The 27,944-nt window shown below is 39.7% G+C and overlaps 1 protein-coding gene across 2 annotated transcripts in view; it reads right to left on the bottom strand.

The window, feature by feature from the left end:
• Nucleotides 1-27,944, bottom strand: part of PRRX1 (paired related homeobox 1) — a 116,416-nt gene that overhangs the window by 16,574 nt on the left and 71,898 nt on the right. For both annotated transcript variants that reach the window (XM_063427608.1, XM_063427609.1), the window contains exon 2: nucleotides 11,786-11,961. In XM_063427608.1, the coding sequence (XP_063283678.1) occupies nucleotides 11,786-11,961 (176 nt within the window). The remainder of the gene's footprint in view (nucleotides 1-11,785; nucleotides 11,962-27,944) is intronic.

Genomic DNA, 27,944 nt, shown 5'->3' with positions numbered 1-27,944 from the left:
TTCAGTAGCTGCTAATTACCAGTCATTAAAAACTTACAGTTTTGAGAATTAAAATAGATTTTCAAACGTAAAATCAAATTAGCTAAACTCTATACATCTCCAAGTCATCTTTCCGTTTGGCTTCTTGGCCTTAAATTTGAAATTGACTTTGAATTCTTACTTTAGTGAATAACCCGGTTAGTAAAGAGACGTTAATCACTAACGATAAGAACTGGGATTTGAATCATTACCGACTTGCATTGAGTAAGGTCGGCTGATAGCTACAGATTTTGAGAATGGGAAATTATTGTCAGAATATGAATATTGGTGAAGGTTCACGGAGACGTGGACAATTTATTAAAAAACAATATTGAATGATTGAAAGAAAAGCAGTGATCCCCACGGTCTATGTTATTTAAACAGGGAAGGCTTCAACATAACGGCTTTGTCTCTTATAATATTTTTGCTTCTAGTTTCTTCAAGACAGGAAATTTAAAAGTTGCGTATCATTTAAGGCAAAGCCAACATTCTAAGCTGGGTCCTGAAATATTTCTTCTTCAGAAATCCCTTCAAGTCTTCATAGCGTTGGTTACAAAAATACAGTCTAGGTACGGGTGCCAAAACATTCAGCAGTTACAAAATAATATGGGTTAAAAGAAAAGGCTCAGGTCCATCAACATTTTCATTTATTGCATTTTACAGTTTAAAATAAATACGTATATAATTAGAAGCAATTAAAAACAAACGTAATTTCAAATTGCATTACGAGAAAATGGAAAAAAAAAATGTTCGACATGAGAGCAGAGGTCAAATATGTTCCTGCTTCGACAAGGAATCAGAGACAAAAAAAAGAGTGATTGGTAAACTCCCATATTATTTACTAATGTGAGAATTCAAAATAAATTTCAAATTTAAAGGACCACTATAGGCACCCAGACCACTTCAGCTCAATGAAGTGGTCTGGGTGCCAGGTCCCTCTAGTTTTAACCCTGCAGCTGTAAACATAGCAGTTTCAGAGAAACTGCTTCACTGAGGGTTAATCCAGCCTCTAGTGGCTGTCTCACTGACAGCCGCTAGAGGCGCTTCCGCGATTCTCACTGTGAAAATCACAGTGAGAACATGCTGATGTCCATAGGAAAGCACTGAGTAATGCTTTCCTATGGGCGGTTTAAATGCGCATTCGGCGCTGACGTCGCCAGGTAGAGGAGAGGTCGCCAGCACCGAGGGAACCGAGCGCTGGATTAAGGTAAGTGGGTTTTAACCCCTTCAGCCCAGCGGGAGGGGGGCCATGAGGGTGGGAAGGACCTAATAACCCCATAGTGCCAGGAAAACGAGCTTGTTTTCATGGCACTATAGTGGTCCTTTACAATAAGAGTAGCCATAGTTAAAGTACATCTGACTTAGAGAATTATTCCAGTTTAGCGACTTTGACCTTAATTTTACCACATGACAGAAGGCTTCATAGTTTGCATAACTCCCTTTACTCCAGCAGCACAGATCATAAACAGAACAACCAATCAAAAAACAACTACACATTCCACAAAAGGCCCTGTCAGTCTAAGTTCCTCCTCTTTCTTTGCTGCTCCTGCTTGCACAGGACAGAGTATTTGTCCTTGTGACATCTTTCTGTATTTATCTTGTTTTTATATTGTATTGTCACAGTTAAATTGCCTTATCTGCTTTATATTTCTGTTTATTTAACCCCCACTACGGCCTGCCTTTCCTATATATCACTTTTCAAGTTTGCCGACATGTAGGCAATGTGTGGTTTGGACACGGGAGAATTATTTTGTGTGTTTTACGATAGACATTCTTCTCATGCTTCTTTCACTTTTCTAAATCCTCAGCATGAAAAATGCTAAATATGAAGCCTCCTGTCATGTGGTAAAATTGTAGATCATACTAACGTAGTGTACCTATAATCTTAATTTTACTAATGTCAGGAGGTGAACATTTTCCCACCCTTGGCTTTCTTTTCGTTGGTTAATTTCAGGATACTGTAGATGCCCAACACGCAGAACTTAAGTAGAACGCAAGAAAATACCTAGGACGTATTACTGGGCCTTAGAATGGCCGGATTTAACGCATAAAGGTAAAATGCCACAAGACAGGGAAAAGACAAGACGAAGAAATAACGTAAACGATGAACAAGCCATGAGTCAAGGAACGGAGAAATCAGAATAGTCAGGAGCCAAGCCAAAGGTCAAGGAATACAGAGGTTGGATAGTCAATAAGGGAAGCCAAGGTCAGATACACAAGAAATCAATACAAGGTACGCGCTCTCGGATAACCAACTGGAAATCACGACAGGGCAGAGAAATGGACAAACTAGGTTTAAATAGCTAAAGGCGTTTCCTGTTCCTGTTCAAAGGCTGTAGGGAAACATGTGATCAAGCTAATGTGTGTAACACACCCATATTAAATTAATTGATCTGACCCTTTAACCCCTTAACCCCTTAAGGACCAAACTTCTGGAATAAAAGGGAATCATGACATGTCACACATGTCATGTGTCCTTAAGGGGTTAAGGGTTAAACAGGAAACCCTTAAATTATTCCCAGCTGCAGCGAGCGGCGTCCTTAATGATACAGACCCGGCTGCTGAGAGAGGAGAAGTCACCTCCGGTTAGTGTTTGGCAGTATTCCCCTTAGTTTGTGGGAATACTGCTTGTCACATCCTGCTCTGCTCTGTTCTGATGTCTGGACTTGGCTTCTGGTATCCAGTACTCTTTTTGCTATTCTTGCTTGGTTTTCTATTCTATGTCTGGTTTTCTTGATGCTGGGATTTCTGGGTTCATTCCTATAGTTCGTCCCTGGATTTCCCAGTCTCCAGGTTTCCTTTAAATGTTTGTTTTATTTGCCACACCCGTTTGTTTCCATCTTTCAGCAGGTAAGTACTATAGATGTGTTCTGAATCTGTGGATGTTTTAGTATACATTAGGCAGTGTAGGACCTGCCAGATATGGGGTACATTGGCGTTGTGGCAGGCTTATGCAATGTATGATCATATAGTGTGACTAAACCCCCATGATTTCCATATGTAGTACTTAGTTATTTCTCCTCTTGTTTTGCCTATGTTATCTTGTCTTGTTTTAGTTTGTATACCCAGTCCATGTAGAGTCCTGTCCAGTCATGCCCATGTTGTGTTCATGTTTTCCTCATGTCTTGTGTATATGCTCTGGGTTTAGCTTACTATCCTTCTCTGGTTCTGGGTTCTTCTAGTTCTGTTAGTCATGATTTCATTGAACTGTTTTGGGCATAGAACCATGTGCACGGTCTGTTAAATAACTGACTTTCATGAAAATCCCAAAACCCTGAACCGATCTGGGTGATTTTTGGATATGTTGGTCAACCAGATCGGTGCTATCAGGGGATGATTGTGTGTTTTCTGTGCCTGGAGATAATTGAGTCTGTACAGTTCCTGACTCAATTATCTCTCAGGCACAGGGGAGGGATTACCCTGTTTTGTGTGGGAGTGTCCTGGGTGTGTTTGCTGTGACTCTGAATTGTATAAAAGCAGGCCATCTGGCCAGATTAAAGCATTCCAGTTTATACTCCCAAGAACTATGTGTTGTGTGGTTACTGGGAGGGGAAAGGGTTAATCACTAATCACTGTTTCAGTATGTAGGATTCAACTGGGAAAGTCCTTGTAAGGAGTTGAGCTCCCAGGACTGAGTGTCGTCCAGTGCCTGGGGGTGGGCAAGTTCCCTATTCGGCTCCAGGAGGGAGCGATTCCAGGACCCCAGTCAAGCCACGGCGACTTTGGGCAGAAGTGCTGCGGTTAGTCCCCTGTTCCAGCTAGGAAGAGGTCCTTGGCGGAGGTACCCAGTCAGGGTACAGTGAGCTCCATTACAATGGACAACGTACCATTTCAGATGCCTTCCACTTATTTTTGTTTACTTTCAGTGTGATCAGTTACTTCCATGGCAAGACCCACTTCTGCTCTAGACAACTCCTCATCCGGGTTTAGGCATTCTTTTTCATAGTTCCTTATGACATGTTTTACTATCTCTGACTATATTTTTATTACTGTCACTACAAAGAAAGAGGAGGAGCTTAGACTGGCATGGCGTTTTATGGAGTGTCTAGCTGTGTTTTGATTGGTCGTTTTGCTTATGATCTGTGCTGCTGAAGTTATGCTAAATATTTGTGTCATTACTAAAATTAAGGTTATAGGTACACTATGTCACTCTGAATTCTCACATTAGTAAACAATCTTGCCATGCTTCCATATTTATGTAAGATATCAGAATATTTCCCAGTAAATCCACAGATGCCGGTATTAGGAATGAAAGCAGAAAAGAGAACGCAGTCCACCGTCATTTGGTTGAGGCTCAACATGGCTTCTATTTGGGTAGAATATGCCACAAATTATTAAAAAGAGAGATTTCTATATACAGTCTATTGAACTCCTTTGGACTAATTGTTTCTTGTAAAAGTGCACCTAGAGCAGTAGTTGTAATGAGACATTAAAGCATTAAACAATATATTTTTGATAATGGAAGGAGTGCCAGGAATGGCTGTTGTTTTGCTATTGTTTTAACTTTGCGAATTGAGTTTCAGTATGTGAAGGAGGGTTATGGTGTGGACGATGTAATCAGAGAAAAATGTGTTGTGATTTCCTAAGAGAGCACAGCACTGCTAGCCAGCATTACATCTGGCATTTTCGCTTTGTCAAAAAATCTTCTATCCAACATCCAGCCTTTTAAAGTTCCTGTAGTCAGTATGAAGTTCAGTCCTCTGTGGGTTCTTAAAGGATAAACAGATCTACCGTGAGAATGGTTATTGGAGGCTTCCAGGGTTCAATGAAGAAACATGTAAGAGTGGATTCTGGACTGCCCTTTGTCCCTTCCAGTCCACGTTCATAAGTACAAGTGGCAGACATCTGGTCCCCAAATGCATTTGAAATGATGTGAGAAATTATTAATAACTTTCCTTCCTTAATAACCAGACATCTCCTAAACGTGTCTACTGTCTTAGAAGTAACTGTCGCTATAGAGCACAGGGGCAGTGAAGGTCGATTGTCCTCCGAGTCTCAGTCATCAATTTGATTCAAAAAGGATATGGACTTGTCTTTTTCTCCACAGTGGATCTCTCACTTTTACTCAGGTTCAAACAAAAACTTACTCAATCCCTGTTTCCCTTTACACCCAATGATCCATCCCTTTCCCCCACCACTTCATATCCTAAAGCCTCACTTCTCCCTTTTTGGTCTCCACCTTCTGTATTTTGCAATTATATCCCTCCTTTATTGCTTTTTTTGCCTTCAGTAGGAGGATATGATTCTTATCTCTAGAATAGACACCTTCATGGTGTTCCCCAGTTTTGGTTGCAACAGATATATAAAATACAAACGTGATACCAAATATTCAAAGTACAGATAGAGGTCTTCATATTCCAGTCAATTAAAAAGCAAAAACTCGTATTTACCCCAAATGATATTAAAACCTTTCTAATAACTTCCATACTCAAGTATCCTACTGTCAGACTCGTTATTGGTGGCATCTCTGCGATATCATTTGTTAAACCGAGCTGTTCTCTCATTGATATAATTGCTAAGGCACTAGTCTTCCTTCGGCCTCAATATGGGTTGGCAACAGCTGTTTAAAAAAGGTGCAATGTATTTCTTAGTTTATGGCGTTTTTAATATTTATTTCTAGCCCTGGATGGCTTGCGGAACTTTCTGAAGGTATCCTGTGTCTGCCGCGTTTTTGTTTTATTTCTAGGTTTTTATCTAGATTTGTAAAATTGAAAATTAAAAACGTCACAAACAATCCTACCTTTTTGATTTTGCGATTGTGATATTTACAGCCATCTTATTTAAAATAAAGCATTATAAATATATAAATGATATAAAACATTTTTATGTTGCATCCTGTTTTAAGCACGATAAAATAAGGTATACATTTTAAGAAACCACCCATTTTTTCCTATTAAGGTTAAATCAATAAATAAAATATTATCATTGTGTAAACTTACGTGTTTTAGAGGCATTTATTTTGTTTAAAGTTAATAAGCCACGCATCCCTATAATTCAACTAAATATTCGGTTTAGAAAAATGTAAAAACATGGCAATAAAACAAGCACAGATATAGATATATTATATTACTTGAAAATGATAAAAATAGGACATTTCACAAGAAAAAACGGGCAGCAATTAACGATATAGTAAATTAACTCAACTCCAGCGAACCCGCTGAAGTTAAAGTAATTCGAGCAAACTTTAAGAGCCCCATCAAGTAATCCCAGTGAAATTTACAAGCTGATATTAGAACATCATTCACGATGCAAAAGTTATAAGGGATTGTAATCACTGTAACCGGACACCTTCTCGGGTTAGATTCATTTTCAGTCCTGGTCGGAAAGCTCTGTAGGATGATAAAATGCCTCTCCCCATACTGCCAACCCAACATATCTCAAAGCAGAGCGCTTTCACTAAAATACAATGTTTTCCCGACTATCAAATCTGGGGGCAACATGGGGACCATTAGAGTACCGCTCTCGGCAGTTTGCCAAAGGTAATCAATTCAAGCTGTACAATGCTACTCATTATTTAACGGTTTCATTCCTGTTTTTACCAACACACACACACACACACACATACACACGCACACACACATATATATATATAATCACAAGAGATAGCTTTTTAGGTGCAAGGATATTTTGAAGATTTTTGGAAATACATACCAAACACTTCAAGTGAATTATATCAGAGGATTAATATATCATGAAATAGTTTAAAAAGGCTTTTTATCATTTATGCCGTATATATATATATATTTTGTGATATAAACTATTATGCTTTATGAACTCACATCTATTTGTGGAATGATAATCTATAGTATGTGATGTTTTAGATTTCATAGCAGAGATAGTAATTTATTTGTAGGAAGAAGCATTGACTTTTTTAGACGATGCAATGACTATTATTGGGATTTTAACGAGCCTGCTCTTCAGAGACCAGATTTGGTGAGCGAAGTTACAGAAAGCAGACGCTCAATATACACATTTGGCACGTGGTTCATGGTTAATGAGGTAGACATATATTTATTGCTTCCTAGCCTGCTAATGAAACCACTTCTTTAATCCTTTTATCGCCAAGAATAAACTTTTAGAAAACAGAGTCTCGTTCTCGTAAGTCGGCTATTGATTGAAGAAGTAAAGTGTTGAACTAGAATTTTTTAAAAAGTTGCTGTACCCGTAATACAACATGGCTATGCTGAACCAACACTTAATAAGCTTCTGGGACAATTCCAGTAATCAGAAAGAAACTAATCAAACTGGCATACTTTTACGGGTTTTTGATCGTGCATAGAAAATAACAATGAAGAGAATGAGCTGAGTAAGATCGGACATTAAAAGAATTCTCCGCTACGGCATGTTTTAGTGGTTATGGTGACAGGAATTACCTGATTTGATTTCTAATGGGTCCTCCATGCACTGATCACTTCCTCTATTGAGTTGACTTAGCTTGTGCTAGGAGCTTCCTATAATTCTCCTGAGCTATAAACCCTGACTGCTCTCAGCCAATGAGCTGTGTGCTGTAGAGGTTATGGTGCGTGGAGTGTTCCTTTAATAGCATTTATGAAATTTGGACTATAGTCATTTTTAATGATAAGCATACTCAAATGGAAACGGTAGTTTCAAAATGGGGAAATTATTGCAAAACCTGATTTCTGATATTATGAATGGCTAGCTTTGCCAATGCCAGGAAAGCTAGCGCGAACACCTGAAAAAATGTAGGCATTCCTTAAAAATAAAGTCCAATAAAAGAGAATCGGAATAGAGTTCCATAAATGGTGACAACTGAAAAATAGACCTCACATTGACACAGAATGGTCAAGCAGTATGGAGCTTACAAAGTAGATCATAGGGCTTATAAAATGGATCATAGGGCTTATAAAATGGATCATAGGGCTTATAAAATGGACCATAGGGCTTATAAAATGGATCATAGGGCTTATAAAATAGATCATAGGGCTTATAAAATGGATCATAGGGCTTATAAAATGGATCATAGGGCTTATAAAATAGATCATAGGGCTTATAAAATGGATCATAGGGCTTATAAAATGGATCATAGGGCTTATAAAATGGATCATAGGGCTTATAAAATGGATCATAGGGCTTTTAAAATGGATCATAGGGCTTATAAAATAGATCATAGGGCTTATAAAATGGATCATAGGGCTTATAAAATGGATCATAGGGCTTATAAAATAGATCATAGGGCTTATAAAATGGATCATAGGGCTTATAAAATAGATCATAGGGCTTATAAAATGGATCATAGGGCTTATAAAATAGATCATAGGGCTTATAAAATGGATCATAGGGCTTATAAAATGGATCATAGGGCTTATAAAATGGATCATAGGGCTTATGAAATAGATCATAGGGCTTAAAAAATGGATCAAGTAATAACCCATTGTTAGAAGAGCATTGCAAACTCTAAACTGGGATCCTAGTATCAGGGGCGTACCCCCCCTCCCCCCCCCAACACCCAACCCCCAACTTTAAGTATAAAAAACAACCCCAAAAATGTTTAATGTGTTTAGCACTGAGCACTGTTTGTGTGTGAATGTATGCATGTTTTTGTATGGAGTATGTGTGAGTGAATGTAGGGGTGTGTTTGTATGTAGTGTTGGTGTTTGAATGCAAGCATGCATTTGTGTGTTGTGTGGTATTTGAATGCAGTGGTATGGTTATATATATATAATGGTGGGGTTTGTATGTAGTGTTGGTGTTTGAATGCAAGCATGCATTTGTGTGGTGTGTGGTATTTGAATGCAGTGGTATGGTTATATATATATAATGGTGGGGTTTGTATGTAGTGTTGACGTTGAAATGCAAGAGTGTCTGCACATTTACACATACACGGACATACACACATGCAGACACATATACACACATGCAGATACACAGAAAAACAGTCACACACAGATACACATTGACACACGTGCAGACATCGTGGTGACTGTAGGAACAATATATAGGGGGAGGGGGGGCACATAAGATACCACAGTCAAAACAGGGGTGGGCTGTTTTCTGCATGCTGGCATCTGACTACACATTTGCATATAATTCATTGACACCTCTCAATTTCAATCTCCTCTAGTTGCTATCCTTTGTGGGATTGCCATATTTAAGGACACCAAATAAGGTGCTATCTGCTAAACAGCACCCTCATTTGGTATCTTTAACTATGGAAATCTCACATACGGGCACCAATTCAGGGAATTATCTATTAAACAGCTAAAGGATCAAAATTAAAAACGCCCTTTTCTTATCATCAGTTGTTTAGTAGATAAATCCCTTATTTGTTATCCTTATGTGGGATTGCAATATTTAAGGACAGGAAATAAGGGAGCTATCTACTAAACACATGCGCAGAGATACACACAATCACACACATAATCACAGATATACACAAACACAATCACTGACCCACACACATACAATCACAGACACACAATCGCATACACACACAAACATTACATACATACACACATTTAATAATTAAGAGGTCCACCCAGCCTCGCTACCTTGCTCTAGAAGGGCTGGAGTGGATCCTCAGTCCTTGGTGACTAGTCGTTGCTGCTGGGATCTCTGTGCTCTTCCTGCACAGGTCCATCGCACGCCCTGTAATGACGCAGAGGCCGCAATGACATAATATCCCGGCTGCCGGCTCACTGCAGGGCGAAGACCGTCAGACACAGTCAGATGCACACAGTCTAACACAGTCACTCACACAGATTACAGGCAGACAGTCAAACACACAGTCACAGGCAGACAGTCATACATAAACACAACACAGTCACAGACAGTCACACACGCACACACAATCACAGGCAGACAGTCACACACGCACACACAATCACAGGCAGACAGTCACACACACACAATCACAGGCAGACAGTCACACACATACACAATCACAGGCAGACAGTCACACACACACACACACACACAAAATCACAGGCTGACAGACACACACACAATCACAGGCAGACAGTCACACACACACACACACACACACAATCACAGGCAGATAGTCACACACACACACAGTCACAGACAGTCACTCACACACACCCACAATCACAGGCAGGCAGTCTCACACACACACACACAGGCAGACAATCACACACAGAGTCACACAGACACTCACAGGCAGACAGTCACACACACACACACACACACAATCACAGGCAGACACACACACACAGTCTCACACACACACACACACAAAGACAGTCACAATCACAGTTACACACAGCACACACACTCTCTCACTTACAGTCAGCTTGGGCCAGATGAGGAGTGGATTCAGTCCCTGCTGTGGGAAGCAGGGACTCCTTCCTGCTTCCCCTCTGTGTGAGCAGTAAGAGGCTGCATTTAGCTGCGCCCCCACAACCGGCTAGAGGTTGGTGTAAGGATGTGGATGTGGCTTGAAAAATACCTCATTGAGGTCGAAACGTTGCAATAAATCTGCTTGAAGAACAATCACAGTGAGTGCCTGGGATTCTTTCCATTGGTGTAAGGATGTGGGTCTGAAAATGATCAATCGGTTTTAGTGAAAGAATTCCATTTGTACGTAACTGTAAAACACTGCTTAAAGGACCACGATAGTGCCAGGAAAACATACTAGGGGGTGGAAGGGGTTAAATTTACCTCTTTTTCCAGCGCCGGGCGGGGAACTCTCCTCCTCCATAGCGACATCATCGGCTGAATGCGCATGCGCAGCAGGAGCCGCGCGCGCATTCAGCCAGTCCATAGGAAAGCATTCTCAATGCTTTCCTATGGACACTGGCGTCTTCTCACTGTGAAAATCACAATGAGAAGCGCGGAAGCGCCTCTAGCGGCTGTCAATGGGACAGCCACTAGAGGCTGGATTAACCCTATTATAAACATAGCAGTTTCTCTGAAACTGCTATGTTTACAGAAGAAAGCGTTATTCCTAGCTGGACCTGGCACCCAGACCACTTCATTAAGCTGAAGTGGTCTGGGTGCCTATAGTGGTCCTTTAATGTAGTTGTTCTAGTAAGTATAATCATTGCCTGCAGACATTGTCATTCAGAGAAAAGGCAGTGTTTACATTAACCCTAGGTACACCACTGGAGGGGCTTCCTGGCTCAGTGCTGCATAGTACGCAGCACTGCCGTTCAGCGTCTCCACGCTCTGCATGGGGACACTGTATTTTCCTCATAGAGATGCATTTGGCCCTGCCCCCTTGCCGAAAAATGGGAAAGCATTGGATTGGCTAAAAATCGGCAATTCTGATTATGTCACCTGGGGGGGCGGGACCAGCAGACCCGCATGGCCGTAGATATAAGGTGAGTTTTAATTTCTTTCAAAGGGGCAAGCCACCTAAATGGTGGGTTTAGCACTACAGGGTCAGGAGTACATGTTTGTGTTCCTGACCCTATAGTGTTCCTTTAAATTAATTGGGCTAAACAACCAGGAAGTAACAGAACTGAGTGTAACAAGTTATCTTTATACAAGTGTTAATTTCTACTGAAATCTGTACTTTTTGTAAAATAAATAGAGAAGACACATAAAGCATTGCAACAAACTGAAATGTTGAAGGGTGTGAGAGTGTGTCTTTAAGGATCCCATTTGGGTTCCAACCCTAGTTAACTGAAAGCAGTTTTTATCAGTTTATGTTGTGGTACCATGTGGTTATGTGAAGGTTGATGCACTGAAAGTTGGGATAAAATCTGACATTGAGTTATACAATTATACCAGTAGATTGCTAACGTTGTAAAACTGTAGAGTTAAGAACAGAAACACGTGCAATTACCTGGACTCGGGCTTCAGTTAGATTTACTCTACGTGCTAGATCTTCTCGTACAAAGGCATCGGGATAATGCGTTCTCTCAAAGACTCTCTCCAGAGCCTGTAGCTGACTGCTGTTAAATGTAGTTCGGTTCCTCCTTTGCTTTCTCTTTTTCTTCTGTTCTGCATTCAACTGTTCATCTGTATAGTACAAAGAGTGCAACTTAATAAAAAAATATATAAATATCATGGCACATCGACAAAATCAAGTAAAACTTGCTCAAAACAGAAAACAGGCAGCTTGAGGTCGCTATTCCATATGTGGATGCTGATCCATTGTTGGATTTATCCCCTTGAGCACTACAATTACAATTATATAGCACCAACATATTCCTTAGCGCTGTACACTAGGTAACAGGACAAACATTTCATCCTAACAAAACATGTATGACATGTGGGAACAGAAGGTGAAGAGGACCCTGCCCCAATGAGCTTACACTAGTACGATATACAAAGACACAGACCTTGGTGTTGTACGTGGCTGGGTGGAGGAAGAGACCTTCAATGACATCAGTGAGGACAAGGAACGGGACATGGCTAGCTTGGTATCCAACCTTGTGCAAATGGGGAGTTTGCGGTTGTGCAAATGGACTGTTTGCGGTGCGTTAAACGGGGAGTTTGGTCTCGTCACACCCCTTCGCGTTCGCCATTTGTGAACGGAAAATTTTATGTTCGCGACATCACTATTGGGAAGTAATCCAATTATCTCCAAGGACAGAGGCAAAACTCCATTAGCCACATAGAATGTGACGGCAGATAAGAACCATTCAGCCCATCTAGTCTGCCCAATTTTCTAAATAATATCATTAGTCCCTGGCCTCTTATAGCTAGGATAGCCTTATGCCTATACCACGCATGCTTAAACTGATGGTAGCAAAAGACAATAAAATACATAAAAATATATAACTGTACAGCTATTGCATTAAACAGGTACATTCAACATATCCCCACATAGCTTAGATCTGAGCGCACATTATTACTGAATGGCGCTCAGATCACATACATACAGTTCATTTGCCATGGAGCCAAAGTCTTTCATACAGTCTTTCATTATACAAATGGGCTCCATGGCATAGCTATCTGGGGTATCACCGCTCAAACAGGGCAAGTACCGAATGACCCGGCTTTCGTGTCTCTGCAGGGGAAAATCAAGCGTTTCAACATGGGGCCATAGTCTAAAGGCAGCAGGTGGGCAACCAGGCTCCTCCAATGCACAGTGGTGGGGTTGGTCTCGTCACACCCCTTATAAATCAATGCACAAGCATACAAGGGTTGAACACTCCTGGAGGCATAAAAAAGTTAGCTCTCTTTGTGGACGACATCCTCGTATATGCAACACATCCAGTTACCTCCATACACCATCTTTTAGATCTCCTGACAGCATATGGGAGGGTGTCATACTATAAAAAATAACACATCTAAAACCCAAGCTTTGCCTGTCAATCTACCACATCCTGAGGTGTCCCAATTGAAATCACAATATGCTTTTGACTGGTGTACGTCATCCCTCTCATACTTAGGCATAAAGTTGGCTAATTCAATTACCTGTTTAGTGAGTTGAAATCAAAAAACTGAAAGAAAGTGCTCCTAATTATATTGTATTCTGTGTTCTGTTATGAGGATTTTGATATGAGGATTTTCCCCGCTGGCCCAATTTAGTTCTCTGATGTAGCGCATTCTTTAGATTTGCTTGTGTTGTGCAGTGGGTACTAGGACTATACAGAGAATGCTTCATCATGGCTGTCTGCCACGTCCTGCAGGTTGCCGGTCGTCCAGACATAACCCTTCAGTCCATCAGTAGACAGGCCCAGGTAAGTCTGTTACTTTTATGGCCACCTCTTTTTCTGTGTGGTCCTTCCCATTATACACTTTATTAGTGATGTGAGTTGTGGAACCCCACACCCACTCATGCCCGCCTAAACAAAATCTTATACTTCCTATACCTCCTATCTTTCTTCAAATCCTTCCTTGTGCTTACCAACCAGGAAGTAACAGGACCACTTGTCTGATTGACAGCCAGGGGGGCGTAACCATGTTCATTTATGAAAGTGCACTTTCTATGGGAATCTGCACTTTTTGTAAAATAAAAGAAGGACACACTCTTCACACATAAACATTTCTGCAAGATAACCTGCTTTAGGGTCTGTAGATTAAATTGTAACAAACTGAAATACAAATTCAGAAATAGTCGAGCTCTATTGCTTGAGATGACATTTTAGGGGGAATTTTAAATGTGGTTTGTTTAAAAGCAGTTTATGAAACAGAGATATGCAGAAAGGAGATTTTAAAAAATATCTCACTCATAGATATACAAAAGTAAAATGGACACAGCTTACAGGGAAAAATAAGAATACAACATATTCTTGAAACAATAAAACCAAACCGGCGATTTCAGCAGAGAAGTTCGGAAAATAAGGACATCAAAGAGAAAGAGACCAGCGTTGATATTGCTAAACCATGAAGGCCACACAGCAGCTAAAGAAAATTTGTAGTATAAACCAATCGAAAATGTCAAACCTTACCTAATAAAGGTAACGAGCTACAAAGAGGGAAAAGAAGAGACCAAGATAAAAAGGTTAGTGAGTTTGTTAAGCAGAAGGAAGAAGAGAAAGAGGGGTTTAATTCTGTTCACAAAAAAACTCAAGATATCAAGTAAGGAAAAAAAAAAGTATAAAACAGTATTTGCAGTCGGGGACAATAAGCCAAGTTATGTCAGCGGTGCATAAGTCTCTTGTGGTGTGCCGAAATCAAAGTTCGGGGTAGGCCTGTAAAAAGAGGGCCCGCCAATTTAAATGACTTGATAAAGGGAGTGGTGGGTGGGCTGAACCAGACAGTGTAAGCCCAGAGGAAGGGGCATAGGCCGGAATAACCCCTCCCACAACTACAGGCCCAGCCGTTCATCTATCTTGAATGGTGGGTGATATATAAATAAACATTGTATAGTAGTAAATAAAGCAGAATTTATATACAGAATTAAGTTAATTCATGTTAATAAATCACATATTAACTCACAGTCCTGGTGAGTTTGATAACATTGAATTCTTTCTACTTAAAGGGCCACTATAGTGCCAGGAAAACATACTCGTTTTCCTGGCACTATAGTGCCCTGAGGGTGCCCCCACCCTCAGGGAGCCCCTCCCGCCGGGCTCTGCGGAGAGGAAAGGGGTTAAAACTTACCTTTCTCCAGCGCCGGGCGGGGAGCTCTCCTCCTACGATCCTTCTCCTCTCCTCCCATTCGGCTGAATGCGCACGCGCGGCAAGAGCTGCGCGCGCATTCAGCCGGTCTCATAGGAAAGCATTCTCAATGCTTTCCTATGGACGCTTGCGTGCTCTCACTGTGATTTTCACAGAGAGAATCACGCAAGCGCCTCTACCGGCTGTCAATGAGACAGCCACTAGAGGCTTTGAGGGCTGGATTAACCCATTTATAAACATAGCAGTTTCTCTGAAACTGCTATGTTTATAAAAAAAAATGGGTTAACCCTAACTGGACCTGGCTCCCAGACCACTTCATTAAGCTGAAGTGGTCTGGGTGCCTAGAGTAGTCCTTTAACATTTTTCTGATTGTGTTTTTTTTCCCTAAACTTTTAATTTACGAGGCACGGAGAATTTCTAATAAAATGCACTTCACAAAAGAAACATAAAGCCAGACCACCTAGGAATTCATATCCAATTAGCTGGAGCTACCAATCGGACAGATCTGCTTCGTTCTTCTGTTACTTTGTAGTTGGGCAATTTCCTGACCCTTGACCGCTCTGTGCTCTGACCAAACATCCTGAACCCATCCATCAATCTCTGACAGTATTGGGAAATGCTCATTAATAAACAGCTTAAAGATAATTCATTTCCCAAGAGAGATATTTACATAACTTTTTAATAAAGCACTTTACAACGAATATAATAACTATATTATTGTTGATTAATGATATCATATCTATCAATGTTCCATGACACAGGTAATTTCACTCCTGATTTTTAATATTACGCTTACTTATCCCCTATATTTAACGAAATTAAAATGTATTTTAAATTAAATTTAATTTAGAAATCCACAGCTCTTTATCCTAGAACTGGACACCTCCATCGTAGCTCCCTGTCAATCATTGTTATAAGCTCCGCCCTTTACACCTGGCAGTCAGTATAGAGAGAGCCACCTCCATCTTAGCTCCCTGTCAATCATTGTTATAAGCTCCGCCCTTTACACCTGGCAGTCAGTATAGAGAGAGCCACCTCCATCTTAGCTCCCTGTCAATCATTGTTATAAGCTCCGCCCATTACACCTGGCAGTCAGTATAGAGAGCCACCTCCATCTTAGCTCCCTGTCAATCATTGTTATAAGCTCCGCCCTTTACACCTGGCAGTCAGTATAGAGAGCCACCTCCATCTTAGCTCCCTGTCAATCATTGTTATAAGCTCCGCCCTTTACACCTGGCAGTCAGTATAGAGAGAGCCGCCTCCATCTTAGCTCCCTGTCAATCATTGTTATAAGCTCCGCCCTTTACACCTGGCAGTCAGTATAGAGAGAGCCACCTCCATCTTAGCTCCCTGTCAATCATTGTTATAAACTCCGCCCTTTACACCTGGCAGTCAGTATAGAGAGAGCCACCTCCATCTTAGCTCCCTGTCAATCATTGTTATAAGCTCCGCCCTTTACACCTGGCAGTCAGCATAGAGAGAGCCACCTCCATCTTAGCTCCCTGTCAATCATTGTTATAAGCTCCGCCCTTTACACCTGGCAGTCAGCATAGAGAGAGCCACCTCCATCTTAGCTCCCTGTCAATCATTGTTATAAGCTCCGCCCTTTACACCTGGCAGTCAGTATAGAGAGAGCCGCCTCCATCTTAGCTCCCTGTCAGTCATTGTTATAAGCCCCGCCCTTTACACCTGGCAGTCAGTATAGAGAGAGCCACCTCCATCTTAGCTCCCTGTCAATCATTGTTATAAGCTCCACCCTTTACACCTGGCAGTCAGTATAGAGAGAGCCACCTCCATCTTAGCTCCCTGTCAATCATTGTTATAAGCTCCGCCCTTTACACCTGGCAGTCAGTATAGAGAGAGCCGCCTCCATCTTAGCTCCCTGTCAATCATTGTTATAAGCTCAGCCCTTTACACCTGGCAGTCAGTATAGAGAGAGCCACCTCCATCTTAGCTCCCTGTCAATCATTGTTATAAGCTCCGCCCTTTACACCTGGCAGTCAGTATAGAGAGAGCCACCTCCATCTTAGCTCCCTGTCAATCATTGTTATAAGCTCCGCCCATTACACCTGGCAGTCAGTATAGAGAGAGCCATCTCCATCTTAGCTCCCTGTCAATCATTGTTATAAGCTCCGCCCTTTACACCTGGCAGACAGTATAGAGAGAGCCGCCTCCATCTTAGCTCCCTGTCAATCATTGTTATAAGCTCCGCCCTTTACACCTGGCAGTCAGTATAGAGAGAGCCACCTCCATCTTAGCTCCCTGTCAATCATTGTTATAAGCTCCGCCCTTTACACCTGGCAGTCAGTATAGAGAGAGCCACCTCCATCTTAGCTCCCTGTCAATCATTGTTATAAGCTCCGCCCTTTACACCTGGCAGACAGTATAGAGAGAGCCACCTCCATCTTAGCGCCCTGTCAATCATTGTTATAAGCTCCGCCCTTTACACCTGGCAGTCAGTATAGAGAGCCATCTTAGCTCCCTGTCAATCATTGTTATAAGCTCCGCCCTTTACACCTGGCAGTCAGTATAGAGAGTCACCTCCATCTTAGCTCCCTGTCAATCATTGTTATAAGCTCCGCCCTTTACACCTGGCAGTCAGTATAGAGAGCCATCTTAGCTCCCTGTCAATCAAATGCTGCTCCTTTTGTCTCTGAAAATAGCCGAGGAGGAAACAATGTTTCTGCTTCTCCTCATTTGCATTGTGTGCCATGTCTGTGCCTTGACTGAACTGGATTGTAATGTAATTTGCTAAATCTTTACTATATATTTTAAAATAAAATGGATTATCACATGAGAAAAATAGCACAAGATATAAGTGATTCTCAATGCTTTATTCAATGGTGCATCTTCCTGAGAAGTCACATTTCTACTTTAAACTGGAACACTTGAACAGGTAATTATTATTATTATTTTATTATTTATAAAATGCCAGCAAATTCCGCTAGACTGTACAATGGGATGGTGTCTGCGTTTCACTCATGCGTTACTACAACTTTTCTAGAGAGCTGAATTTTGCCCATGTGGTGGTTTGGCTCATCCGAATTATATCATCGAAAAAAGTTCAGATTCAGATTCAGAAAGTGAAATATGGTCTTATGTATTATATTGTGAAGTACACTGATAGGAACATTCTTCTGCCATTTGGTTCACAGGTCAAGTGAGAAGTGACCGATTTAGGGAAAAAGAGGAGTAGTAAATCTATTAAATATATAATAAATCAACATATAAATATGGATTTATCTTTGGTCCCTCTCAAGGCCACTTCTCACTTGATCTGTGAATAAAATCAGCATTTACTCCTCAAGCTAACCATTATCCCATCAATTATCTCTTTATTTGCCTCCACTGGGCAGGATTGTGAATCACGAATCAATAGCATGCCCCGTCCATTGTGCGTTTCGTTTGGTCAATGATTCGGCCACGTCGGATCAGAGTTTGGGAATTTGGACAATCACCCAATCGGTTCAAATTCAGACGAATTGCAGTTTGGAGCAAAATGAATCTCCAAGTTTAGTAACTACTGTATCCATCTGGGCAAGAGGTCTCTATCGCCCAAGTATCTGGCATGACAGTAGGGAACCAAGAGAGAGATCACACACTAGACAACATTAAAGATCACAAGGGGGACAGAGAGAGGGGAGTCTCAAATTGGACAGCTATCATCAAGAAGGACACATGGAGAGGATTAACAATCCAACATCGTAATCTGCCTTACTTAACCCATTGACCAACCATTAAAATGTTCTGTATTGTTGGAAATTCAAAGAGAATTTCATATCATGGACAAAGTAACCGAACTGGACAAATATTCCAAGTAAGCCATGCGCCCAGTTCCTGCACTGTGTATTAAAATGTCACGGATATGCGATAAAATACATTCTGAATTCCCAACAATTCTCACATTACCGAATAACCCTGTTTGTTTTCTCTGTATTTGTGTTATTTTAGTGAGGAGATACATTTGTTTTTTTGAGATTGGTTCTGTTTTCCGTGTTTATTGTACCATCATGTTTAGTCTATTTGTTATGTTCGTTCTTCACATGTATTGTTTTTGACGTTCAGTATTTAAGTCCCTTGTTTTATGTCAAACTGTAGTGTCTCCACCTGTACTATCGGATTGTTACTTATTCATTGTTCAGTAGCGTAGAATCTAATGTTTGAGACTTTATATATGTTTTTATGATCTTGTATATGTTTCCCGATTGACCTTTTATCCTTAGGTCTGATTGGTTTTACAGTGAATGCTGTGTAGACTAACCTTTCCTTATACTTATTCAGGTGATACTCAAAAAATTAGAATATTGTGCAAAAGTTAATTTATTTCAGTAATGCAACGTAAAAGGGGAAGCTAATATATGAGATAGACGCATTACATGAAAAGCAAGATAGTTCAAGCCGTGATTTGTCATAAGTGCGATGATTATGGCTTACAGCTCATGAAAACCCCAAATCCACAATCTCAGTAAATTAGAATATTGTGAAAAGGTTCAATATTCTAGGCTCACAGTGTCCCACTCTAATCAGCTAAGTAAGCCATAACACCTGCAAAGGGTTTCTGAGCCTTTAAATGGTCTCTCAGTCTGGTTCAGTAGGAATCACATTCACGGGGAAGACTGCTGACCTGACACTTGTGCAGAAAACCACCATCGACACTCTCCATAAGGAGGGAAAGCCTCAAAAGGTAATTGCGAAGGAAGTTGGATGTTCCCAAAGTGCTGTATCAAAGCACATTAATAGAAAGTTATGTGGAAGGGTAAAGTGTGCAAGAAAAAGGTGCTCAAGCAGCAGGGATGACCGCAGCCTGGAGAGGATTGGCAGGAAAAGGCCATTCAAAAGTGTTGGGGACTTTCACAAGGAGTGGACTGAGGCTGGAGTCAGTGCATCAAGAGCCACCACACACAGACGGATCCTGGACATGGGCTTCAGATGTCGTATTCCTCTTGTCAAGCCGCTCCTGAACAACAAACAACGTCAGAAGCATCTTACCTGGGCTAAAGAAAAACAGACCTGGTCTGTTGCTCAGTGGGCCAAAGTCCTCTTTTCTGATGAGAGCAACTTTTGCATCTCATTTGGAACCAAGGACCCAGAGTCTGGAGGAAGAATTGAGAGGCACACACTGCAAGATGCTTGAAGTCCAGTGTGAAGTTTCCACAGTCTGTGTTGATTTGGGGAGCCATGTCATCTGCTGGTGTTGGTCCACTGTGCTTTATTAAGTCCAGGGTCAACGCAGCCGTCTACCAGGAGATTTTGGAGCACTTCATGCTTCCTTCCACAGACAAGATTTATTGGGATGCTGACTTCATTTTCCAGCAGGACTTGGCACCTGCCCACACTGCCAGAAACACCAAAGCCTGGTTCAATGGCCGTGGGATTACTGTGCTTGATTGGCCAGCAAACTTGTCTGACCTGAACCCCATAGAGAATCTATGGGGCATTGCCAAGAGAAAGATGAGGGACATGAGACCGAACAATGCAGAAGAGCTGAAGGCCGCTATTGAAGCATCCTGGTCTTCCATAATACCTCAGCAGTGCCACAGGCTGATAGCTTCCATGCCACGCCGCATTGAGGCAGTAATTGCTGCAAAAGGGGCCCAAACCAAGTACTGAGTCCACATGCATGCTTATACTTTTCAGAGGTCCGATATTGTTCTATGTACACTCCTTGTTTTATTGATTGCATGTAATATTCTAATTTACTGAGATTGTGGATTTGGGGTTTTCATGAGCTGTAAGCCATAATCATCGCACTTATGACAAATCACGGCTTGAACTATCTTGCTTTGCATGTAATGCGTCTATCTCATATATTAGCTTCCCCTTTTACGTTGCATTACTGAAATAAATTAACTTTTGCACAATATTCTAATTTTTTGAGTATCACCTGAATAAGTATAAGGAAAGGTTAGTCTACACAGCATTCACTGTAAAACCAATCAGACCTAAGGATAAAAGGTCAATCGGGAAACATATACAAGATCATAAAAACATATATAAAGTCTCAAACATTAGATTCTACGCTACTGAACAATGAATAAGTAACAATCCGATAGTACAGGTGGAGACACTACAGTTTGACATAAAACAAGGGACTTAAATACTGAACGTCAAAAACAATACATGTGAAGAACGAACATAACAAATAGACTAAACATGATGGTACAATAAACACGGAAAACAGAACCAATCTCAAAAAAACAAATGTATCTCCTCACTAAAATAACACAAATACAGAGAAAACAAACAGGGTTATTCGGTAATGTGAGAATTGTTGGGAATTCAGAATGTATTTTATCGCATATCCGTGACATTTTAATACACAGTGCAGGAACTGGGCGCATGGCTTACTTGGAATATTTGTCCAGTTCGGTTACTTTGTCCATGATATGAAATTCTCTTTGAATTTCCAACAATACAGAACATTTTAATTTCACCTGTATATAAAAAGTTTTTTATTTTGTGTCTGACATATTATCAGAGCGCACACACAGTGATAGATAAGGTTTGCAGTTTCCATTGAAGTCTATCGCCTGTTCTGTATGAACTAATTTTGATTAGTAGCACGTGTCACCCTTTAACTTATCTCCACTTTACCGAATAACCCTGTTTGTTTTTACCGGTCGGCAATTTTGAACACAAACGTAGTATTTTCTTCATTTTTTTAGTCTGTATTTTAAAGTAAATAATAATAATAAATTCAGGGAATTTTTAATAAGTTGAAAGAGAACAAATTAATGAATACAATTTCTCTCTTTATCGATTATACAAAAGATGCTCACCTATCCAATCAGCAAAAATTAAATTGGCAACAAACTCTGCCTGTATACTATAGTCAAAGATAATTAAATGGGATAGGTGTTCCCTTCCTGTACACAGCACTCACACTCCCCCCAACAGACCCGTAAGATCCCCCTCACGGTCAGGAAATCCTATATAAATGAACGCTGTGAGTTATATACAAGGCTCTATTCAGTGAAAGAAAGAAACTTTATGACGTGAGATCAAATCTTTGGGGAGCCATATACACAGATATAAGTCACAAATCGTTTACATTTTCTAGGCTAAATGTCAATTACGAGGAGGTTTTTCTGAACAGTAAGTCACATTTGTTATGGAAGCCTCGCAATGCACGTCCTGTATAAAAATATCACGGATATGCGTTAAAATAAATTAGAAATGCAGATTTTCCTGTGGAAGGCCATGCATAATTAGATAGTATGTTCAGCTGCTGTGTACCTATCGTAACTTACTGTATTTACTAGATTTTTATACCGACTAAACGTCTCGTATGGTATCCTCATTAATACATATTATAACAAACAGAAAAAAAGGCTAAAACAATAAAAGGCTTCAACGTAATAATCGTCCTATATTGAAATGCTGGCATTTTGGGATTTTCAATGTTTGAATTATAATGACCCCACTCCCAAGTTGCCTTAAGTTTTAAGTAGGTCCCATATGTCACAATGTCTTATTCGTCCCCTGTCTTTGCACGTTATCAGTGTCAGTATTGTCCTATATGTGAAGCACTGTCTGGCTGAGATTATCTATATTAGCATGCATAGATTGTCAGCTGCTATGGCATGCTATTCTCATGTGACGTAAAGTAACAGGTGGTGCACAGAGATATCCAGGTGGTGCAATGGGAAATATTGAGATATCTATTAACAGGAGTAGGACGGCAGGTAAGAAGTATGAACTCCAACTGTTGTGTGAGTTTGTACATGGGCTGGGAGTTCCACTCTCAATGTTCTGCAGGACTGGACTGGCCACTGGGATATTTCCTGGGGAACTGCAATATCTGAGGATAATTAGGGCGTCACACCATGATGGGTATTTTAGTTGCCCCTGTAGGGGTTTGCCAGTTTTAGCATGCTGAGATTACACTGTACATTTATATAGACATTTAGAACATGCCAGTTGTCATTAGTAGCATTGGGATTGGTGGCAAACAATGTGTGCTTCTCCAGGACATGCATAGATCTCTGCTAATGCTCTGCCATGCTCTGCAGGTCATGCAGGGATACTTGATGTAACTCCGGCAGCCGCCATCTTTTCAATCCATACATGGTATGATCCATGTATGTAGGACCATCTACACTGAGATCTGTGAGTTTCGTGCACAACAAATAACATTCATCGGTACTTCAACCTCTGGCCAAAGGTTGCCAGATCTCCTGTGCGTCCAGCTAGCCCGTCCCCAGCACTCTGAGCCAGTAAATGCCTTGTGATTGGATGAATCTGGCAATGATAATGTGATAGTGTTATTCTGCATTATTAGCCAAGATGGGAGCGGTCCCTCGGCACCAGCAAGAGCCGAAGTTTATATAAAACTGTTCTGAAATGGTTTGATATTAAACCTATAATGTGAAATGACTTTACATTCACTTTCAATTCCAAACAATTCACATTTTAGTGAATAACTCACTAAGACAATTAATTGTTCCTATATCTCCTATATTGTGCGAAGAAGTTTGATCACTCGTGTTCAATGACTATAAAACATCCTGTGCTCAGATCGCATCTCAGATGTCGAATAGGTGGGCCACAATATGGTGGAGAAATGATAACTCTCTGCTTACGGGGAGCTTGAGGCATTTAACAATAGCTGTAATATGAACAGCCTGATATTTAACATTTTAAACATTGATTGGATGAACATCATCAACATCACTGTCTGAAACGTCACATATATTTCCTGTTCATTATATTTCCAATTCTATACAAAATGAACCCAGGCTCATATTATAACCTTAACGATGCATTATTTTAATCAGAAATGGCTTGAAAGATTGCAACTACGAAGTCAACTTTTCTCTGATCTTTTTTTAGTTTGGTAATTTGGGCAAAAAGTGAAAATTCCTTTTGAATTCCCGAATAAATAAGACTTTAAAGAATGACCCTGTCTGATTCATGTCATTGTCAGAATTATTGGTAATGTAAGATTTTTTTAAATGAATTATTAGAAGGAATTTAGCTTCTCCCAATTCCATTATTAAATGTTCTCGACCCCAAAGCGAATCAAATATCTGTGAAATCCCCCTGGATACCTTTGAGACCGAACGAAGCAGGATCAGTTATTTGTAAGCTGAAATAGATCAAAAGCCAATGGACTCATTCTGTCATTTCCCCGGATAATGAATGACTTCTCAAAAACTCCATTTAAACATCTGTTCACAAAACTGTTTTTCCATCGGTGGAGAGTGAGGACAGATATGTTCTGTTTACTAAAGATAAAAGGAAAGGCCCTTTCTTTAAAGAACTACTCTGACATTCCAGATCTGGTGGTCTGCTTAAAGCAGATGTTTGGTTCGTTGTCACTGGGTAATTACGTCTTACCTAGATGCCTCCAAGAAATGCAATTGTAATTACATGTGAATTTTTGAAGTGAGTAGCTTGAATTACACAGGCCTGAATGAATGTATTAATCCATTAATCTGGTATTTAAGAAATTGACGGCATGAACCATTTCGCCTGGAATTGTAAGACCAATAGCCGTGGAGATTTCAAAACGTACTCTATTTATTATATATAGGGGGCTAATATTACATTATATATATATATTAAATAGTTTACTGCAAATATATGTAATTTAGATATTTTGTGGTCTAATATATTTATTAATGTTTTTTTTTTTTCAAATATATAGATATTTTAAGTTGAACATTGGGAAAAAGTTGCCTTTGACACAGAAATTCGAAGAATTCACAATTCTCCCACAATTCCCAAGTTGATATGCAAATTAACGGAGAACAGTTTTCCCAGAATTTTAAATTAGCACGGTGACCAAAGACCAACACAGAATTCACATTACAGCTTAGGCCTTGAATGGATGGATGTATGGCTGGATGTATGGCTGGATGTATGGATGGATGTATGGATGGATGGTTGATAGATTTGTGGATGTATGGATGGATGGCTGGATGGATGGATGGCTGGATGTATGGATGATGGATGGATGGGTGGATGTATGGATGGAGTGATGGATGGATGATGGATGATGGATGGATGGATGGTTGATAGATGGGTGGATGTATGGATGGATGGCTGCATGCATGGATGATGGATGGGTGGGTGGGTGGGTGTATGGATGGAGTGATAAATGGATTATGGCTGGGTTGGTGGATGGATGGGTTGATGGATGAGTGATGGATGGATGGATCGGGGGATGGATAGGTAGAAGGATAGATGGATGAAAGAGTAAGTGGATGAGGGAGGGGGTCAGACAGACAGATTTTATATATATATACACACACTGGGAAGTTCTGGGATATAGAGGTCACAGTTGTCCAGAGACTGGTGTAAATTGTAATTATTAGTTGTATTGGTTTGGAAGTGTAAAAGTGGCATTTCATGTTGATGACATTAGCTGCGATATTAGCACTATATTCCCATTATATTGATTCATATTGGTACCGTATGTACATGCTCAGCCCTCCCTTGAGTCCAACTCCTAGCAATTTTAGGCAGACCAGCACATGTAAGATTTAAGGAACTTAGCTCACTCCAGAATCCAAATTTAAAACTAATATTACATAATATTCCCAGCTGGCAGCTAACAATACCGTATTAATGCCTGCCCCCCGGTACGTTCTATATACACGAGAAGAAGTCTATTTGTCAGCCTGATGGATCTCGTTCCTTGTAAGAATTCTCTGAAGGATCTTTTGATCTCACACTGTTTGTGAATCACTAGATGTGCAGCATTACCAGGGCCACACTGTGGACATTATTTTGGACACTCCATGTGAATTGTGCAGAGCTTAGATAACAACCTGTGGACAGCTTCTCACCTCTCAGATCTTATTATAGAAATATGTTATATACCAAAACCACTGCAGCTTATTGTATTAATACAGCTTATTGTATTATTACAGTTATTATAACTTATTGTGTGATTACAGCTCATTGTATTATTACAGCTCATTGTGTTATTACAGCTTATTGTATTATTACAGCTTATTGTATTATTACAGTTATTATAACTTATTGTATTATTACAGCTTATTGTATTATTACAGCTCATTGTGTTATTACAGCGTATTGTATTATTACAGTTATTATAACTTATTGTATTATTATAGCTAATTGTATTATTACAGCTTATTGTATTATTACAGTTATTATAACTTATTGTATTATTGCAACTCATTGTGTTATTACAGCTCATTGTATTATTACAGCTTATTGTATTATTACAGTTATTATAACTTATTGTATTATTACAGCTTATTGTATTATTACAGTTATTATAACTTATTGTATTATTACAACTCATTGTGTTATTACAGCTCCTTGTATTATTACAGCTTATTGTATTATTACAGTTATTATAACTTATTGTATTATTACAGCTTATTGTATTATTGCAGCTTATTGTATTATTACAATTATTATAACTTATTGTGTTATTACAGCTCATTGTATTATTACAGCTCATTGTGTTATTACAGCTTATTGTATTATTACTGTCACGATTCCGGGAACCAAACACGCTAACACACACACAGAAAAGGTGCAGTACCGGACCTTAGAGTGGCCGGGCTAAGCACACAAAGAATAGTCAGGAGACAAGCCGAGTAAGGGGAACCAGAAGACAGAATAACGAGAAACAAGTCGAGGTCAAAGGGTAGGAGAAAGTCACAAAGTCGGATAAACAAGCCAGAGAGTACGTAACCAGAAACACAAGTTCAGTATCAATACTAGCAAGCAAATACCACAACAGGGCAGGGAGGAACAGGAAAGGTAAGTATTTAAATCATGAGGTTAATTCTGATTGGATAATTTCCAATCAGAATTAACAATCACAAGTGGGAGATATCTAGACCTCCCACTGTGATTGAGGCACTGTGCCTTTAACGCCAGGCCAGGTGGCTGACCACGGCGTTTATTAATGGAGGATGCTGCCTGCCGAACGCACGCCAGGAAGGGGACCGTGGACGGCTGGAGGGTGAGTGCCGCGAGCGGACTGCAGCCTCCCCTCGCAGCCGCCCGCGGGATCCTGACAATTATAGCTTATTGTATTATTACAGTTATTATAGCTCATTGTATTATTACAGCTTATTGTATTATTACAGTTATTATAGCTCATTGTATTATTACAGCTTATTGTATTATTACAGTTATTATAGCTCATTGTATTATTACAGCTTATTGTATTATTACAGTTATTATAGCTCATTGTATTATTATAACTTATTGTATTATTACAGTTATTATAACTTATTGTATTATTACAGCTTATTGTATTATTACAGTTAATATAACGTATTGTATTATTACAGCTTACTGTATTATTACAGCTCATTGTATTATTACAGCTTATTGTATTATTACAGTTATTATAACTTATTGTATTATTACAGCGCATTGTATTATTACAGTTATTATAGCTCATTGTATTATTATAACTTATTGTATTATTACAGCTTATTGTATTATTACAGTTATTATAGCTCATTGTATTATTACAGCTTATTGTATTATTACAGCTTATTGTATTATTACAGTTATTATAACGTATTGTATTATTACTGTATTATTACAGCTCATTGTATTATTACAGCTTATTGTATTATTACAGTTATTATAACTTATTGTATTATTACAGCTTATTGTATTATTACAGTTATTATAGCTCATTGTATTATTATAACTTATTGTATTATTACAGCTTATTGTATTATTACAGTTATTATAGCTCATTGTATTATTACAGCTTATTGTATTATTACAGCTTATTGTATTATTATAGTTATTATAGCTCATTGTATTATTACAGCTTATTGTATTATTACAGTTATTATAACTTATTGTATTATTACAGCTCATTGAATCATTACAGCGTATTGTATTATTACAGCTCAGTGTATTATTACAGCTCATTGTATCATGACTGCTTGTATTATCACAGCTTATTGTATTATTAC

The sequence above is a fragment of the Pelobates fuscus genome, chromosome 7, assembly GCF_036172605.1.
Source record: "Pelobates fuscus isolate aPelFus1 chromosome 7, aPelFus1.pri, whole genome shotgun sequence".
In the NCBI taxonomy this organism is placed as follows: Eukaryota; Metazoa; Chordata; class Amphibia; order Anura; family Pelobatidae; genus Pelobates; species Pelobates fuscus.
The sequence above is the reverse complement of the archived record's forward strand: the minus strand, read 5'-3'. Positions and strand labels throughout refer to the sequence as shown.